The 19395-nt window shown below is 41.2% G+C and overlaps 2 protein-coding genes across 2 annotated transcripts; both read left to right on the top strand.

Moving 5' to 3' along the window:
* Positions 1-4367: 4367 nt before the first annotated feature.
* On the top strand, positions 4368-7296 carry LOC137294988 (uncharacterized). Its single transcript, XM_067826226.1, has 2 exons — positions 4368-4460; positions 5219-7296. Exons 1-2 carry the CDS (start codon positions 4392-4394, stop codon positions 5693-5695), a joined length of 546 nt encoding a protein of 181 aa, XP_067682327.1. The 5' UTR covers positions 4368-4391; the 3' UTR covers positions 5696-7296.
* A 3348-nt stretch (positions 7297-10644) lies between these two features.
* On the top strand, positions 10645-13497 carry LOC137294049 (uncharacterized). Its single transcript, XM_067824979.1, has 2 exons — positions 10645-10825; positions 11695-13497. Exons 1-2 carry the CDS (start codon positions 10691-10693, stop codon positions 12073-12075), a joined length of 516 nt encoding a protein of 171 aa, XP_067681080.1. The 5' UTR covers positions 10645-10690; the 3' UTR covers positions 12076-13497.
* The last annotated feature ends 5898 nt before the right edge of the window (positions 13498-19395 follow it).

The following is a 19395-nucleotide window of genomic DNA, read 5'->3' as shown; positions in this document are numbered from 1 at the left end:
GACAGTTGTGCATGCACTGTATGTAATAATTGTTACCACCGTGTAATTATAATAAAAGTTGTGTAATCTTCCTTCTGATACCGGTAACCAACAGTTGGAGCTTATTGAAACAACCGTTAGAAACAGCCACTAGAAACAGCCGTACAATCCACAGGCTGCTGCATTGCATTGACTCCCACACAAACATACTCACTGGGAGTTACACGTTCACTTGTTTATGTCAATTCTATTTATTGGATGAACATGACAGACATAGGTGGTAAATTCACATAATTCATGAAACTAGGAGTATACTGGTATTTCTGTAATCCATAGTTGCATATCAGGAATGTCTGGTAATGCGACAGATGGGTCTGTTATACCCGTTAGACGGGCCTGCCATACCCCAACAGATGGGTCTGTTATACCCGTTAGACGGGTCTGCCATCGTTAGACGGGTCTGCCATACCCCAACAGATGGGTATGTTATACCCGTTAGACGGGCCTGCCATACCCCAACAGATGGGTCTGTTATACCCGTTAGACGGGCCTGCCATACCCCAACAGATGGGTCTGTTATACCCGTTAGACGGGTCTGCCATCGTTAGACGGGTCTGCCATACCCCAACAGATGGGTCTGTTATACCCGTTAGACGGGCCTGCCATACCCCAACAGATGGGTCTGTTATACCCGTTAGACGGGCCTGCCATACCCCAACAGATGGGTCTGTTATACCCGTTAGACGGGTCTGCCATACCCCAACAGATGGGTCTGTTATACCCGTTAGACGGGCCTGCCATACCCCAACAGATTGGTCTGTTATACCCGTTAGACGGGCCTGCCATACCCCAACAGATGGGTCTGTTATACCCGTTAGACGGGTCTGCCATACCCCAACAGATGGGGCTGTCATACCACTAAAGATGGGGCTGTCATACCATGAGAGTTGGGACTGTCACTCCACGACAGTTGGGACTGTCACTCCACGACAGCTGAGGCCGTCATACCACTACAAATGGAACTATCGTACCACGACATATGGGACTCTCATACAACGACATATGGGACCGTCATACAACGACATATGGGACTATCATCCTACTACAGATTGGACTATCATACCACTACAGATGGGACTATCACACCACCACATATGGGATTGTCATACAACGACATATGGACTATCATACCACCAAAGATGGGACTTTCATACAAAGACATATGGGACTATCATACCACGACAGATGGGACTGTAATACCACTACCACTTCCTACATCAGAAAATGGGATGGTAGTGCTATCATATTCCAAATTGTTGCTCGTGATACCAAGGAAGGGTTTTGCCTAGTCCGGATTCGATCATTGAAAGGCTTAGTCACTGAATTGAGAAACCTACAGATCATGTGGCTGAGTACAGCGATTTCCATTTTCAGCTCCTTGGGAAGTATAGATTTCAGGGTGTCTATCAGAGGTCAGGGAACGGTAATGTTGACGCCTCTGTTTAACTATATGCTGTGTTTGTGTTTAACGTGGAAACATTGTTAGAGTTATTGCTCCCTGAACAGTACATTCCCTCAAGGTGTGTTATCGACAGTGTTCAACTGTGAAAGATAAACAACTCTCTCAGAGACTGTGGTGACGGTCTATATGAAGAGAGAATCTGAAGACTGATGGCCACCTGTCAAATACCCGGGTAATACATTTCACATAGCGCCATTGTCAGCAACATAAATGGATCTTAGTAATCATGACAGTAGCTACATTGGCATATACAGCGATAACTTACATGGTGTTCCATTAATGTCAGTTGAAATAGACGTGATATTGACAAGCTTACGGTGTAAATATACCAGTCCTGTACAAAGGATCGGCCAAATTGACTATGTGGATGATATGGCTTATCTACAAAATTGATGTCTGTAGTTGTCTGAGGAATATCTATGTACCTAAGGGTGTTCGATTAGAGATTCAATCAAGGTGATATGTAAGCACCTATCGTGCTCGAACTGTCACTGTTCAATAATCCTTTACGCCAGTTTAAGTAAAGGCTGCATGTACTGTGTGAGTGCGCCAAGTACATTATCGACATAATATAAACGAATTCCATGTCCCGTGCAGGTAAACTGTTTTGCGTGAATACCCAATTCCCGAATCAAATACACACTGACGCATGCATGCCTGCATCCATCCATCCATCCATCCATCCATACACACACACACACACACACACACACACACACACACACACACACACACACACACACACACACACACACACACACACACACACACACACACACACACACACACACACACACATACATACATAAATACATACATACATACACGAAAAGTACATGCAGAACATGGCGGAAAAGGCCAAACCAAACTCATTATTTCGTTTTGAAATATACACCAAAGTTAGATAAAAAGATGCTAAGAGTGATTGCTCTTGGCAGAAATATCACCACTCGAAGTTTGGAAGCTGTGGAGTCCCAATACATTGCAAGACACGTCAACGTCCACAACAGAACCGTAACTCGATTATGACATGGGTATACCCGCCTCGATTCGACAGAATATCGTCCTAGAAGTGGAAGAGTGACCTCAGAAACGATTCATCCGGGTTTTTCACCTACCAATGCACGAGACATCGTCTGAGAGAAGTGCGAATTCGATCATATGGATCAAAAGTTGTACCTGTCCTGACAAAACTACACCGACATGATGCGTCCAGTGACGTGGAAGCTGGGGACACGTTGTTCAGAGATGAATCGCGTTTCCTCCTGCAGCGGCAGAATGGGACAGTGACACGGAAGCTGGGGACGCGTTGTTCAGAGATGAATCGCGTTTCCTCCTGCAGCGGCGGAATGGGACAGTGACATGGAAGCTGGGGACGCGTTGTTCAGAGATTGTTCTAACATGTCGGTTAAAGTGCCCATTTAGCTTACATTTACCTTAGAGTATAAACGACCTCATGTGTAAGCTCAAATTTACCTATAAAATTTTAGGATGTTCCCATGCTTACTGTTTGAATTGTTACGGTTAATATATTGCGGTGACAAAGGGTTAAGAAATCCCCCATAACCCCACCCCCACCCCCCCCCCACCCCCCACCTCCACCCCACCCACCGTTGGGAAAACTGGCAAAGTATGGATCTGTCACATTCACGAACAGGAAGTAAACAATGGAGCGCTATCAAAACGGCCTGTCGGTAAACATGGTATTGTCAGTATATATACGATATGCGACCCACAACTCAAACTCAAAACTCTAAACACTCTTTAGTGTTTCTTTTTTTTTGAAGCGTGTATATCACACTTATGGTCAAATGTAACGTGAACAGTAGCTCACTGTAGCAAATCTGATCTTCAATACTTGTATCAGCGAGCAATACAATTTATTATCTTTACATTTTAGTCCACGTGAGATTTTTGTTTCCACTTCACAAATGGGTGACCTAGATGTGGTGTTAAAAGACGATGACGAAAATCAGTTACTGATCTCCATTATGTCATGTGTGATTTAATGTTCTTTATACTGTGTCAACGGCTGGACCTCGCATTACATACATTTAGACTTCAAAGCACATGACTGAGATGACTATCATATTCAGTTACTACCAAGTCAATTCCTTGAGCCCCCCATCTCTCCCCACCCTCCACCAGTAGCCAGCAGGAGACACGATTGATCATCTGTCATTCAACTTCAGTTACTCCTTTGAAATTGTGTTTACCGTGCACTGACCTGCAACTGGCACTGTTTGTCTACCACTGTACCGCTATCTTAATCCGAGTTAGACCGTTAACCTGTAGAATAGATGAATGATTACAGAGTGGCGCCAGGGCCTATTAGGCAACTACTTCTACTGTTGTTACCGATGCTGCTGCTACCACAGGTGGTACTACTACTGCAACATCTGCTACTGCTAGTCCTACAATATCTACTACTACTGCATCAACTACTACTACTACTACTACTACTACTACTACTACTACCAACACCAACACCACTACTACTAGTACTACTGCTTCTACTACTACCACTACATCTACTACTACTGCAACTACTACTATTACTACGTATGTCGCACATCACTCACTCACTCATTCACTCACTCAAGCTCTGGGAAGGTGATAAGAAGGCAAGTGAAGAACGCCGAGGGGACGGTGGGTAAACAAAACAACGGAAATAGGGGTCACGATATTGCTCAAACCTTACTAAACAATGCTTAACAAACTGTGACAAAGTCGGAAACTTATAATTGACTAATTAACACCATGTCAACATGATCCACATGCTTTCTTATCGATCAATAATCGATACATCTACCATGGCCAAGTGAAAATAACCACGTAGATAAAGACCCTGTCTTAACGTGGGATTTGTCACCACTACATTCGACTGACAATGGCGCGTCCTCTACTTGTGTGTGTGGTCGTCTGTCACCTGGGACTTGTCGTCGCGGCAGACAGTTTCGTAAGTTATAGCTTTCAATATATTCCTAATTAGACTTTACGTATTTGACCCCTGACCTCCAGAGCATATTTCTTTAGAATACATTGTGCATTGTACTATTCTTATATAACTGTTTCCCCTGTAACAGTGTTTTGCCACTTATGCTTGGTCGTCAGGCTGGGTTCGATCTACAGTGTATTTTGACAAGAAAATGTCCCCATGAATTCCTAAATATATCAGTTTAGAAGGGTAGTTAGTGAACATTACCAGGCAAGATGTTCATGAACACCTTTCCATCCGTCTTGAATCAACTTAACAAACTATCTTGACAGTCCACTATTTATTAAGAGCGGGGAATGATGAGAAAGAGACAGTCTGGTGTTGAGAAAGACGAACAGACATGTTTCGCAATATAATCCATATACACACTCACGCATACTTAAACCATAGCGAGTATATCCAGACATTACCTACTCAACAATATTCCTACCTCCAGCGTGGTAAACTATGATGTTGAAAGACGTTTGTTGATGCTACGGTTGATAATCGACACTGATGTTTCTCGGTGTCATTCTTTCATCATAAGGAGAAAGAGTTTTGTCTGTCTTGTTGCCAGCTGAATATTGCATTGCCTCCATATCAGAGTTAAACCGTTTAGAGTTCGCTTTTAGAACACATTTCTTATGGATATGTGGCCGATATTTGCTAGGATATGTCTAAATCGATTAGAAATACGAATATAAATAACTGATTTATTTTGGAATGTTTGTATATTTCAGTGTGCCAGGACATGTAACTGTACTTCCGGTGGTAGCCAGAGTGCGCCAATCTGGCCGGAAGCTGTTGCCGCGACTGCAGGAGTCGTTGCCCCCTTCATCCTAGCAGGGCTGGGTTATGGAGCATGGAGGCTGGCCTCACCATCATCGAGTGGCTTCAATGTCACTCATCCCTCCTACCCTAAACGGCAAGGGTTGGTGAAGGACTTCGACAGGAAGCCATCCCTTGAAAGCAGCACATCGTCTGATTATGACCCATACAAGCGGCGGCAGTCGGCGTTGTCGGTGTTTGATAACGATGAAGACGACTTTCCTTCGGACGTTGACCTGCCTCGCAACTCCTCTGTAAGCTCCCTAGCAGGGGAGGATGGATCAATGTTCGCGGGGACCCCGAGGGGGGCACCCATGTCTCGTCCCTCCTTCATGCCGGCAAACCATTTCGGCACTCCTCGAACAGGAAGTCTCAACTCCTGGATGTGATTAAACTTCTTCCAGTCCCTTGGTTCTACTGACAATGCATTCTTCTATCGAGATATACTTGTGTAAATACACTGTAAAAACTGAGAAAAAATACTGATTTTTAATAGCTTTATTTAACATCTCTTCCTTTCTTAAATAAATGGTTAAAGGTCACAGGCAACGTAAAACACAACTTTGCAGATTCTGGTACCTTTCGGTATGCACTTACCGAAACAAATCATAAAAAATGCCAATTCAACCTATAAAGTTGAAAAAAACGCGATGAAAAAAAAGCCCGCGAAATCGGAGTTCAAAAGTTTCACTAAATTCCCCCCAGCGCTGGGGGGAAAACTGGTTTCAACAGCTGTGCTGCGCTGCGTCCATAACGCATGCGCAGTGAATAGGTTCGCGGAGCTTGAAACAGTATGCATGCCCAGCGTCTGAGGTCGTGAGCAGTAGTCTAATCTTGGTTGTGTACACAAACAAGTAAATGATCTACTCGTTAAGTAAAACAAACTTGTTGATTGTGGTAAGCAGTCTCTGTCACAGAGAAAGCTCAGTGTCTGGTTTATTCACACCTAGATGTCTGCCTGCCTGTCTGCTAAAGACAACATGCAGTACACAGCTTCAATCATTGACCACGGGCAATTTGAACTTAACACCTATTAGAGTATACGACATAAAGAAAATACGTTGATTTATGACTCGCGCACCCGAGTCCCGTCTCTGCCACATTATGTAATTCGGCACGTGTGATACACATGACATGTTTTTATGTCTGTGGGTTGCAAACAAACTACATTCACTTTTTTCGGATGACTTGATCTGACGGAAACTGGTGTAAACTCTTGTCAGTTTCAAGTCCTGCCTTGTACTTGGACGGATGACAGATTCCAGCCACGCTGTTGTTTACCATCTCTACTGATGTGATTTTTGATTGTATCGAGCGCAAATTCTGAGAACATGTATTTTCCAAACCCAACATCTCTATATACATTCTTCATGGATAACGACTTGTTTTAGTGTATATGATTTTGTTTGACAACAGTATATGAATGCATACTGAAACGACGCATCAAGTACACAAAAAGAAGTTGTTATCCATAAAGAATCTTACTTTCTTGTGACTGGCTATACTTCTAAAATGCCCATCAAACAGATCATCTGTCTGTACACACAATGAACCCTCACCAGATCAGCAAATGAAACAGCCAATCAGAATCCGTCGTTACACTTGAGTGCACATCCAGGTGCTAAGACTGGGTTCGGTCTCCCGAGGGCTTCGTTTCGGGGGAAGTAAGCCCTAGTACAAAATATTGCACTTTTGAATCGCGATTGTACGCTTATAATTTTGTTTATTTGTTTTTTTAAAGCAGCAATGTATATTATATGTCATGAATAAGTGATAAATGTGTTTTAATCATGTTTGATTTTTTGGTTGCATGTGACCTTTAATAAAAGTCAGTTTCTGGACATTTCTGGACTTTTTTTCCTGAATATGAATTACATTTGTTTGACATTGCTGACTGACTTAGACCACCAGGATCAAAAGTTCGTACAGTTTGCTTTGATTGTCAATGTATTACATGGATCCGTGGAATAAAAGTGAATGTTATAATTAAGATTGTTTGATCTGCATCATTCATCAAGGGGACGTTATAGGTGTTCTTCCTCAAACATATACTAAACAGCAAGCGAAACGCAAGTCTGGCTCTTTGTCAAGTTGTTAAACAGAAGACAACCAATATATGATGTCTTATCCTTCATTTGATAGCAAATACTGTTGACTTAACAGTTGTTGAAGACAACACCCAGTCGTATCTCTGGACACTGCTCCAGTTGACCCATGAACTAAGGCTGTTTGAGTTCGGTTCCATAGATGAGTAGCCCGGATGAAACAAATTTGTGCATGAGTTGTCACTCGTAATCGTCCAGTACGCTGGCGATCAGCAGCAAGCCCGGTTTGCTGATGACGTTGATATTCGTCGCGTAATGGTGATAAGATGACAACCCTATTGTCTAGCTACATCGTTTGCAAAGCTACCTCAGAGCAACTCCCCAATGGCCATTCCCCTCTGATCAGTCGTTAGTCTAGGCATGGCTTGTGTTGCGTGTACGCCTCCTAGCGTGAACTCTTTTTAACACAAACCTTCATAAAGGATACCTCAGAGTGAAATACGTCGCAATGACGTTAAATTACATGACATCATATCATTACGTCACTTTACCATGAAACTTTCCATCAACGTCCATGGACGCTAATTTTGATGAGATTCCATTTTTTCGAACCTTGCGTTTCTTTTGCAGTACAGTATATATTTTGATTATGATAATATTGTTGATTGCTGTGATGACTAATTTCCTGACATGATTAGAATAAACAGTATCCTGAGATTGAATCCCTTGTTTTTTTTTCTTTTATCTCTTAATGTAGAGTGCCAGTCAGCCCTTATATTATCTCTTGAAGTCGAGTTCCAATCAATCCCGATTTTATTTCTTAATGGTGAGGACCCTCAACGTTCGGGAGTAGAATAGGCCTTCAGGAAGCCATGGCTGCCATAAAAGGCGACACCGCTTGTCGTAAGAGGCAACTAACGGCATCGAGTGGCCAGGCTCACTTGCGCAGATCGATGCTCATGCTGTTGATCACTGGATTGTGTGCTCCAGACTCGTTTATTTACAGACCGCCGTTGTATAACTGGAACAATTTCGAGTCCCAGCCCTGATTTATCTTTTAATGTCGAGTACCAACCAAGGTAACACAAATTATCATTTCGTAGATGTGGTAAGACGGGACTGAACACTGTCCGGTGAGAAGTTCTATCGATTACACCAGCGAGGTGGTCTTATGAAGATACATAAGCAGGGTATCCCAGTGTATATAGCGACACACCTAGTTCGCCCACCCCACAGGTGGGATCCCCGGAGCCCCCCTGTACCCCCATCCTCCCCAAAGAACAAGCAATGACGTCACCAAATCGGACATAGTACGGTTAAAGACTTCAACATCATGTGACCTTGCGCCTCGATACGTTCACCTATTCAGAATGGGAAAAGTTTAAAAGCCCACAGACTTATTCATACATTTGCAAGAGTTCTCTGGTGTGTCACGGCAAACAGAAACGCTGTAGTGGTCAATAATGATTTTTAAGGCTTTATGTGTTTTTTTTTTATAGTACCCCACGTAGACACACTTGAGTCCAATAACAATTGCAAACACTACATTTAATTAACCATTTATGTAATAATGCCTTTATATCCATGGCTAATATCGCCGACTGTTCAACAGAGAACATACGCATTAGACCCACCTATTTGTTGTAAAGATTAAGGTATTAAGTTGAAACGAACGAGACTAGTAAAGAATGAGTACATGACGGTGATTCGGGTATGAGACTGCTACGGATGTTCATGTATCGACTGGTATGTGACAACGTCTAGAATGAAATCGACCTTCAAGGGTTCTTGATCAGACAGTAAACATGACTTAGGCTAATGTCGCCTATAAGATTGACTGCGGTGTAGGATTTAGTTAACGAGTTGTGCCTGACACTGTCACTGTTATTTAGTTGTCACTCGGTGATTCCTATGACACATTAATGTTATAAGTTACAGTGACTGTAATCTACCGTTCGAGTTGCTGTAATAAGGCAAATATTGTTACATATTTTCAGACCACAGTTTCTGGTTAAATCATAATCGTCTACAATATCTTACATTATTCGTGTATTCTATTTGTGCGTATTATGTTTTTATTCTTTTAAGATATGATAATTGGAAAACAAAGCCTTATATGCTAGACGTCGATATAGCAGTAACTAACATTTCTTTAAGACCCGCCTAAAGTTCATGATAAGCTTGTATTGAAAATAAGTTAATGATGACATTTCGTCAGCTTATAACACGTGCATATTGCCAGATCTAGACCTTACGGTTTACAGATTCTGTACATGTTTAGATGACCTCGTCCTGTATGAAAGACGCATGTAGTCTATGACACCTAGAGCACGTGCTAATGTGTTTACTTGGGGGTAATCCTTTTTTTATAACATGCTGTTATTCTAACAACAATCGATGTCCAGACAGCAAGGTCTCTGTTGAGCACCTTCAGAAACGGATATACAATGCTAGATATATGCCGTGTTGTCATGAAGTGTTTTGAAGCTGTCTTTGTGTGTAAAAGACAAGAACATCGAGAAACACCCGTCCTGACTGTGAACGTTAGGTCAAGATACATTAACGAGACAAACACTGAACTGAATCGTGGACCCTATTGAATATTGCTTGATTGGCATTGTAGAATATGCTTTTTGATGAACACAAAGAATCGTTTATGTTGTTCCTGCAAGTGATTTAAGGGCATGGTTTTAGGGAGGAAAGTTCCTGCATACAACAGCAGAGGACCTGTAGGGGACGAGAATAGCATGACCCTGGCATAGGTACCTGGACCATAATGAGGTACAGTAACCCATGTGTCGAGTAAACATTAACAGTAGAAAAGCACATTTGAAAATATAGTTTGTTTTGATAAGATAAACACGTGTTTTAGTCGTTCCACCATGATCGGTAGGCACTAGGAAGCCATGACGCGGGGATGCTGGGGTGATGTTATTGTACATGTGTGCACAAGAATGCTACACATCTTTTGTCTAGTGGACATTTACTTCAAACAGCGACAGTTTCAACTTCCTGGCATGTATTGGATTATGTACAACACGGGAGGAATTTCATCTCCAAGCGTCAACAGAACATTAACCTCTAAAATAGATAAAAATAAACGTAGGTCAAAGTGCCATGATACGATGACTCTACTGCGCAATGTGATAACACTGACAGATATATGTCTTTATGAAGGCAATGTAATCCTATTGATTTCTTGTATTTTTGTCCGCTGACGTGGGGTGGAGGCTTTCTACTGTATTACCCGGCGACCACCCCCTGATAACATACTAGGATTGTGACTTACTGACACGTGACTAGAACGCTGATTGCGGCTCCTGTTGGTCACTGGACTGGATGGGGGTGCGTTGCCGAGACTCGGACAATACCGCCACACACAAAGCTGAGTGGAAGATGAGCTTGAAGGTCCCAGTGTTTGGGATAGTACTCAGCTTGGTTGCCTTGCTTCTCATCGAAGTGGTTGCAGAGGAGGTGAGCTATGGACAAACAACGTCTCTACGGTTAAAAATGTGCTGTATATGCTAGAAAGACTGTGATAAACATTGAGGGCGGTTACGCATTTAACAGTATCAGTTTAACTGACTTCCAGGAAAGTAACTCACACCCCTCTTTCCTTTTGTTTTACGAATTGTCATCTTCGGAGGATTTAAAATGCCCGTTTTCATAAAATATATTAGATCATTATTCGCTAGACTTAAGGTTAATACGCGCACTCATATTGAGAGGTTGTGGTCTGATATCTTTCCTTTCCTGGTTTGCCTAATATCGTTAAGTCATGCTGCCGGAAGGTAAATCCTCAGTTTAAGGTATCTGGATGACTTCGTCCTTTCTTCAGTGATGAATGAGTATCTTCACTTCATTGATGTACCAGAACTAACACCTGTGACAGATACACACCTGTATTTCCTCAGTAGAAATATACAATCTGGCCACTGGCACTAAGTACCATTACATAAGCGTCTAGGCGCACCAGCCCATAACAAGATTTAAATCTTAAAATAGCATTATTTGTTATTTTCTGTCAAATGCATGTTGATTATAAACCCAAGGCATGATGTGAGGCAGGGTATCCTATGCTGGGTCTGATGACAGTCTCACAGGGGCTTCACTGAGAAATATACTCAGAGAATAAAATAAGGGATGGCATAAGAGAGCACAAGTGTTCCTTTATTCTTGTCCAGGTTTCTTCGCACGTTTTGTATCGTACAGCTTATGAGGAAACCTGGGAAAAAAAATAAAGGTAAGCCTTTGCTTTGATGCGTCCCATATTTCTTTCCCAAGCGTATATTAATATGAAATTCATTTTCGAATCGGTCAGTGTTTTGTAATTTGCTTGACAGTGTAACACCAACACCGGCTGCACATGTACGTTCCAAGATGGCGACACGGCGGCTTTTGGCGCTAAAGACACCCGTAGTGTTGGTCTGGCAGCTGCCACCGGTGCTCTGAGTTCTATGGTTCTGGCAGGGGGAGGCATGGCACTGTGGAAGTACTTCAAGAACAGGAGCAGCGGAAGTATCACCGACACATATGGACGCCCCCCAAGCAGCCAGGGATCGTGGATGGGAGAGGAACGACGCAGGGGACCTCCAAGGAGGGGGTCTATCCCGCTGTCTGATGACGGGTATGACATGTCTGGACGAATGACGGCCGGGTCTGGAAAGAGCAATCCCACAAACATCTACAAACACGGGGGTAAAATATGGCCCGGGGATAGATAAACAGTGTTTTTTTCCGATGAGTTGATGAAGTGTATCTGTGATCTGGGAAATAGACTGGTCTATTCAGGAAGTAGTGATGAAGCACCTTGTACCACAAACTGCTGCAATGCTGTACGTTTGAGCTGAAAAAATTCGAAATAATCACGTGTTATCTAATGTAAAAGCTTTAACAATTATAGTATACTATCTTAATTGATTAATTGATTTTATATTTCAGGATATGTTTATTCACAGGTAGTTAACTGGTGGGTGTTTACTTAGGAATATGTGTATTTACCCAATACGCGAATGTACAGAAAGTAAATTACCTACCATTATTTCTCAGAAGGAGGTAACTTTTTTTATCTACATTGTGATTTTGATCCATGCACCCGTTACGCATTCGGAATCGGCTAGACAAGTAAATACCTGTGTGTTAGCCTCTGTTAACTGTTCATTCCGCAACAGGTATATACAGTTTTGACAAGACTACTTGCCACATGAAAATTTCGCAAAGATTTAAAGACATGAACCCCCGACAGGAAATTGTTCAGTGTTGTTTTCCAGTTATAAGTTGGCTTATGCACCTACAGAAATGTAACTCCATTTAAACGTAAATGCAGCACCATTTCTGAGGTATACAATTTGAACAACAATGAATGAAAGGATGTCGGAGAAGCTATCCGATTCCACCTGTCATAATGTACCATCTACACTATGGGGATCTGTAGGTCTGGATTGGTTAGGTCTGAGACCTTATCTGGAAGCACTGTACACTATCTACAATATAGCGCCTTATAGCGCCAGGGCAAAGTAACAGAACAGGGCAAAATAACAGAACAGAGTGTACACGTCCATTCTGACTTCCGTGGGGGATCTATTATCAAAGGAATGTCAGGATTATATATACAATAAACATGTACTGGCTTATCTAGTAACAACATTATTTTCTCTATACCCACGCGCAAAAATGTCACCACGAAACGGAATTGCCCGAAATAATATGGAAGTCTCTTTCCTAAGAGAACATCCATTCCCACGTTGTTTTCCACAAAAATAGTCACTGTTAGAACAGTTTATATTTAAACACCATGCAGATGTAGCCCATTTGAGGGGATTTGCCATTGTCTTTCATTATGGGTCATCTCAGCCAAATGCATGGTGGACTTATCAGCAGAAATATAACTCTTTGTGTTAGAATTAATTTTTTGCATTTTATAGAACCTGAGTGTGCTACACGTTTGATGCACATAGTACCTTTGTCTATACATATATTGGATCAGCACAGCCATATTGTATGTACTTTAGCTTAGATATAGTTAATGACCATTATATCAACATTGCCTTTCTACGTGTTACAGTTTCAATAGCTTGTAAATGTAGAAACAGGAATGCCAACGACGATCAATATTGATACTGACTAAATAAATTGTCTTGATCACTGTGATTGTTATAGTTTTTAATAGGTGGGTCATTTAGGAGATAAACATCATGTGTTGGCCAATTTCCGGGTGTTATTGAGTATTTGAAGCACGGGAATGCATTTGGAACCGACGGCGTCAGCCGGAGGTTTCAAATGAAATATTCCCGTGCTTCAAATACTCAATAACACCCGGAAATTGGCCAACACATGATGTTTATCGACATTGTAAACACAAAAGTAAACCAAAGGGGTTTTAGTGTCTGCACTCGTTTATATCGAATACAGACACAGCAGTGAAGTGTCATCAGCTGGCCGTTTCAGCTGGTTCTCATGGTAGCATCTGGAGTTCCTCATTTGTGACGTCATTCTAACTTTACGTCACAATATGATTTGAATGACGTCACCACTGTTGATGACACAACAAAACAATTGTTTACGTGTCAATACGCGGTGAATAGTCTTTCAGTTTCCGGGAATCTAATACCATTTAATCATGTTTTTCAACCAATCAGATTACAGAACACAGTAACTTTTGGTTTACAATCACTTATAGCGGAACAATAAAATTGCTTTCTCATATCGTTTTTTTCTCTACGCGATCGCGCGTCTGACCGAATGCCCTTTTTCGTTTCATCACACACAGAGAATAATTACGGGTATATACTCAACGACCTCAATAGGCCAGACTCGGGCAGTAAGATGTCTCCGACGGCGACAAACGTGGACAGCCTGGTTTGATGACTTTGGGGACACGAAACATAACGTGTTGTAGAAATAATCTGTGTTATAGAACACACAAGACTGGGTATACCATTGAAGGAGTATCATAGCAGACATGACAACACTGCATTGGAGATTCATGATAATTGTCGACGATTACATAACCAGCATGCACAGGAGGAATATCGCAGTATGATTTTATCTGGTAACCGTAAAAGGTCTACACTGCAAGATTAAATCGTACCCAGGTTATTGTGAGCGTAATGAAGACGATTGTTGTCAATATCGATTCATCTGTAAACAAGACTCCAAGCCTCTGAAGGTGTGTGAGGATTGACTACCATGCTACGACCGTCGCCCGTCTGTGTGGACGTACCGTAGTTAACATAACCTGAGTGCTTCTGTTCCTCTGTAGACCTGGGTTCCGGGGCCCGATCCACAAAGCGTCCGTAACGTGACGACTAATCGTAACGCTGTACTATACCACTGGTCTGTGAATGACGTTACGTTACGAACACACGGTGGATAGGTTCCCGGATAAGCATTAACGTGTAGGCATCCGTAAACTCCCGAGTCCAGGCGGAACGTTCAAAGATTTAAATCATAATCATCCATCTTGGCAGACTGTCAAATGATAACCGTAATCCCAAGGAATCCCAGCCCAGCGGTCGCCACCCAGACAGAAACTCAATGTTTGTACTGGCAGTCTTGTCATGACCCAACTGGGTCTGAGTGCGGCCACTGTACACGGGTAGGGGATCTATGACACATTTACAGGACAGATTCGGTAAACAACTCAGGCACTCAGCTTATAAAACATGCCAACAAGCAGTATCAGATTTGTGTTTGTTGATTTGTTCTAGACCATAGCGATACACACTGAAGCATTTAAACAGTTTACAGTTAAACACACCCTTGTCCCCTTCCTACCATGATGTTCTGGGACTACGATGGTATGACCGAACCAAGTCACAGACCACGTTAAGGGGAAGAAGCAAGTGCAGTGTGGATACACACAACACAAACACACACGCATGCACGCACACACGCTGACGCATATACACGCGCACACACACGATGATACAAGCTGACGTGGACGATGACATTTACCTGCTATTTCCACTGTGTCGTTATATTAGCATCGGCCATGTTTAGATGCTACGTCAGATGACCTTAAGGCTAGCTATATATGTTTGGCCTGGTGTCAGGATAACTGACTTCCTGTTAGTAACATAAAGCGCATGGTGCCAAACATTGTAGCCAGGGATTGGCAATACACTGACATATTTTCCCTGGGATTTAAACCTCTCTCTTGAGACTTCTTGTTACAGTATACTTTCATATTGTCTCTGTTTTTTTTTTAATTATCCCTTACAACTTCACATGCGTCCTCGTGCTTTAACCCCCTGGATGCCGAGTATTTTTTTTCAGGCGCACATTTTCGTAAGGTTTGAAAAGTGAACGTTGTGCGAGAATTGCAGTCGCTTGGTCCTGGATCTGCGTACGGCTATAAAATTACACACAAATGCAGAATATTTAATTTCCTATCCGTTGGTATAAATATGATTGTGACTACCTCAGGGGTTCCAGTAATAGACATTGCTAAATGTTGTCCAAAACTTTTGTGTGCTTTAGAAAACAGTAAATGTCTCCGTTTTTTATCGTGCACCAATAAAAGCTCTATGTTACGATTTTATTAATCTGTCATCTTTACGAAAAGTGTGAACGAAGAAAATGCAGCTTGATATCTGAACGACATAAGTGTATATGAAATGGATTTATGTGCTAATGCATAACGTCATACTCACAAAATAAAAAAATGACCTCCAATAAATGTCAAAAATCGATTTTCTTCTATGACGTCAAATGTCGACAGAGAGGTCATGTACGTATATAGATAAGGGGGCATAACTCCGCTATGCTTTACATTAGGTCAATGTAACTCAGATCACATGGAGAGAATTTGCTGTGGATACGGACAGTATATTTTCGTTATGTTTTTTTCACACTGAACCAAACTATTCTAGTACAAAGTTTCACAGTGTGAGAGGATACCATCTGGGAGTTTCACAATTTATAAGAAAAGATGCCAATGTACTACATCAGAAAGCAAGTAATAGCGATTCGGATGGCCCAATCCGATACATAATTTAGGTCTTAGATTCCCATATTCTCCTGTTTGTGTAGATGTATTTTGACTAATTTTGCATCACTATTAACGGAGTAATTGACATATTTTTAAATGTAATGAAATAACTGAAAATAATGCGACACTTTAGTTGACGTCATGGCATGTTTTGTGTATTTTGTGACGTCGGAAAAAGACGACACCGGTTTGCTGATTAGTATATCTCTAACCTAATTTCCACTCAATGTGTAAAAGATCTCGACTTGTGTGTCAGAATTCAACACTTTTTAGCGAAAATATAAAATGAGCGGTTTTACCACTGAAATAGTGTCCTGAATATATCAACAATTACACAGTTTTACTACATATCTTATTGTGAGCAACACGCGCACCCGTCCTGCATCAGTTTAGCGTAAATGAAAATTTCACAACACCTGAAAATTCATTGAATATTCATTTAGGAAAAATACTTTTCTTCTTATGATTATGAAATTATTTCACTTCATAAGTATGCAATGAAAGGTACAAAGAGATCGCTTTTTCAGTACAAAAGTATTAGAATATGGACGTAAAGCTTGTCCAAACTAAGATATGACCTGGCTTACATATTTTTAACAATTTTCGTATAAAGAGTTAGATATTCTGCCATCAGATATATTTTAATGGAATTTGAATTGACTTTATTATCGAAAAAAAGAGATAATGAATCATAAAACGTTTTTGACAAACTCGCACCTGGTCAGTCAATATTCATAATTGTTTTGTCTACAAAAACGATACAAACCAATACAATGAACAAGACAATTCCTTTAAATATGTGTGCCTCTACATTTCATAAAATGTACAAATCATTTTCATTAATATTATCAGTTTTACTTATAAGTTAGTTTAAATCGCTGTTTATTAACCTCTTCATATGAAACTGCAATATTTGTCCCAACGTATTGAATATTGTACATCACAGGAACTAAAGCACATGTTGCAGTTATGGCTACGTGTTATCTTCCAACACGTGTGTAGAGGTTTAAAATGTGGTATAGTACACTTACTGAGTCAATTTCCCATGTAAATATTATTCAAACAATCAAAAGCTTTCAAAGAATAAAAACGCATACCTTATATCAGGGAGCCTATATAGAGAGTGTTATAGAGTATCCCTGCTTATATCCACATATGATACGGTGTTGAACATGGACATATGTAGATACCGAAATCAGTTTCATGAAAAAATATCTGAACGATACGCAAAATATACATCACAATTCTAAAAGTGCAATCGGAATGGCATGGGCATTGTGTTTACTCTTGTTCAACCGACCTTCACCTCAAAGAAATTGCCTAATATGTGCAACAATGTTAACGTGTGACATCACTACCGATGACCGATTTCTTTCAAAATAGCGGCTTCGCTGACAAGGGTACACAGGATTTTATGAGGACTTTTTCCTCGATTCAGGGATCTTTTGTACATAAATGTGAGATGTAAGTAATAAGAATTATTCTGACTATCTGTGTATTGTTATATGTTTTCATCGTTTACATTGTAAATGACGGAAGACGCCAGAAATGCCGATAAGTACCGTTGTCGTTCTCCGTGATTTTGCGTCAGTCATGGCGTCACGCTGAACTAAAAGTTTGACAGTTTCTTATGAATTACCAAATTATTTCATTGTATCTATTTTTAATTTGCTATTTTTCGCTACGATACTCTTCCCCTGAATATACTAAGCGTATTGGGCCATTGTAAGCAATGATTAGACGCCTGGATGTGGGAATATTACCGAAAATGCTACGCAGTGTAAAATCGGATTTTTTTCTTTGTTTACATTTCAAACAAGCGCTGTCTTTCGAGCACAGCGGTCGTTTTCATACTACTTATCTTTCGTTTGGTTTTAGCTAGACAGTTGGTATTGGTGACAAAGACCATTTGTAATTTGATTCTAAGATGTGTGGGGAATTCAATGATGCATTTGTCGCAGCTGACTATGAAATATACGTGATGCTATAGGCGTCTCAATACCGGCCTCCTCGAAACGTGATTTTGTAAACACTAACTAATTTCAATTTATCTATGGCAGAAAACGGTGTCTGTGACCCAAATTAAGAATCCTCGCACAGGGCTAACTGACGCGCTGTTCTCTTGACGTGTCAGCCCCCTACGTTATGACAAACGTTACTAGAACAAATGATCAACAGTTTGGTGAAGGTTTATGTTCGGGTTAAGTATCTTCTGCAGATCATTTTAGTTACATCTGTGATTCTCTTAAACCATACAAGGTAATATGACCGTCTCATTTCTACTACCAAAGAAAGTTTAGATCAGTACATTCAGATGAAGCTGACTAGTCATGCGACATGCGACGAGGCGATGGCAACTGACATCCATCGTGACGTCGGTTACATTGTGACGTAATGCAAAAAAAAGTTCGATTACGAGGGGGCAGACTGGAATGGCGCAGTGACGTCAACACATTGTGACGTAATGCAAAAAGTACACATTATAGTCTGATAAAGTATTGTCGGCGCCTTTGATCCTTCACCGGAGCTTCTTAGAATCACTGTTAATAATCGCAAGGCCCACATACTGATGCCTGACACTGAGAAAAAGCAATCAGTGACTCTAATCACTTGACTGAAAATATAGAAACAAAGGAATATATGAGGTTTATGACAATTATTTTACAAACAGAAATAAGTTTTGAATAATGTGACTGAAAATGTAATCGCTGGTCAAGGCAATGGCGTTGAAGTTGTGAAGATATTCTCAAAGACTTCTGGCGGTGTAAAGCCTTACGTTGTCGGTGTGCAAAATAACTGCTCTTGGCTTCTCGTTTACAGTTTGCCACAAAAGGTGTCAACGCGCCATTTCTGTATGGCGAATGCATTCAGATTTCCTTATTACCAGTCTTGCTCTCTGGTCACAATAACATTTGGCCTCCTCTACATCGGAACCTCTGCCATCGTTTCTAACCGACTGAACCGACTCTGACCTGTAAAGGGCTCTCCGTCACAGTCTCGTCGCTGCCAACGATGTACATTTCGTCTCCATTGCATTATGCGCTGACGGTGT

The sequence above is a fragment of the Haliotis asinina genome, chromosome 8 (genome assembly GCF_037392515.1).
Source record: "Haliotis asinina isolate JCU_RB_2024 chromosome 8, JCU_Hal_asi_v2, whole genome shotgun sequence".
Lineage (NCBI taxonomy): Eukaryota > Metazoa > Mollusca > Gastropoda > Lepetellida > Haliotidae > Haliotis > Haliotis asinina.
This window is presented reverse-complemented; position numbering and strand designations above follow the sequence as displayed.

What these genes read in the sequence shown, in the direction of transcription:
- LOC137294049 (XM_067824979.1), top strand. Translation starts at nt 10,691, where the DNA reads ATGGGGGTGCGTTGCCGAGACTCGGACAATACCGCCACACACAAAGCT. An exon ending in TCGAAGTGGTTGCAGAGGAG is followed by an intron (nt 10,826 to 11,694) that starts GTGAGCTATGGA and finishes TTTGCTTGACAG; the next exon opens with TGTAACACCAACACCGGCTG.
- LOC137294988 (XM_067826226.1), top strand. Translation starts at nt 4,392, where the DNA reads ATGGCGCGTCCTCTACTTGTGTGTGTGGTCGTCTGTCACCTGGGACTT. An exon ending in TCGTCGCGGCAGACAGTTTC is followed by an intron (nt 4,461 to 5,218) that starts GTAAGTTATAGC and finishes TGTATATTTCAG; the next exon opens with TGTGCCAGGACATGTAACTG.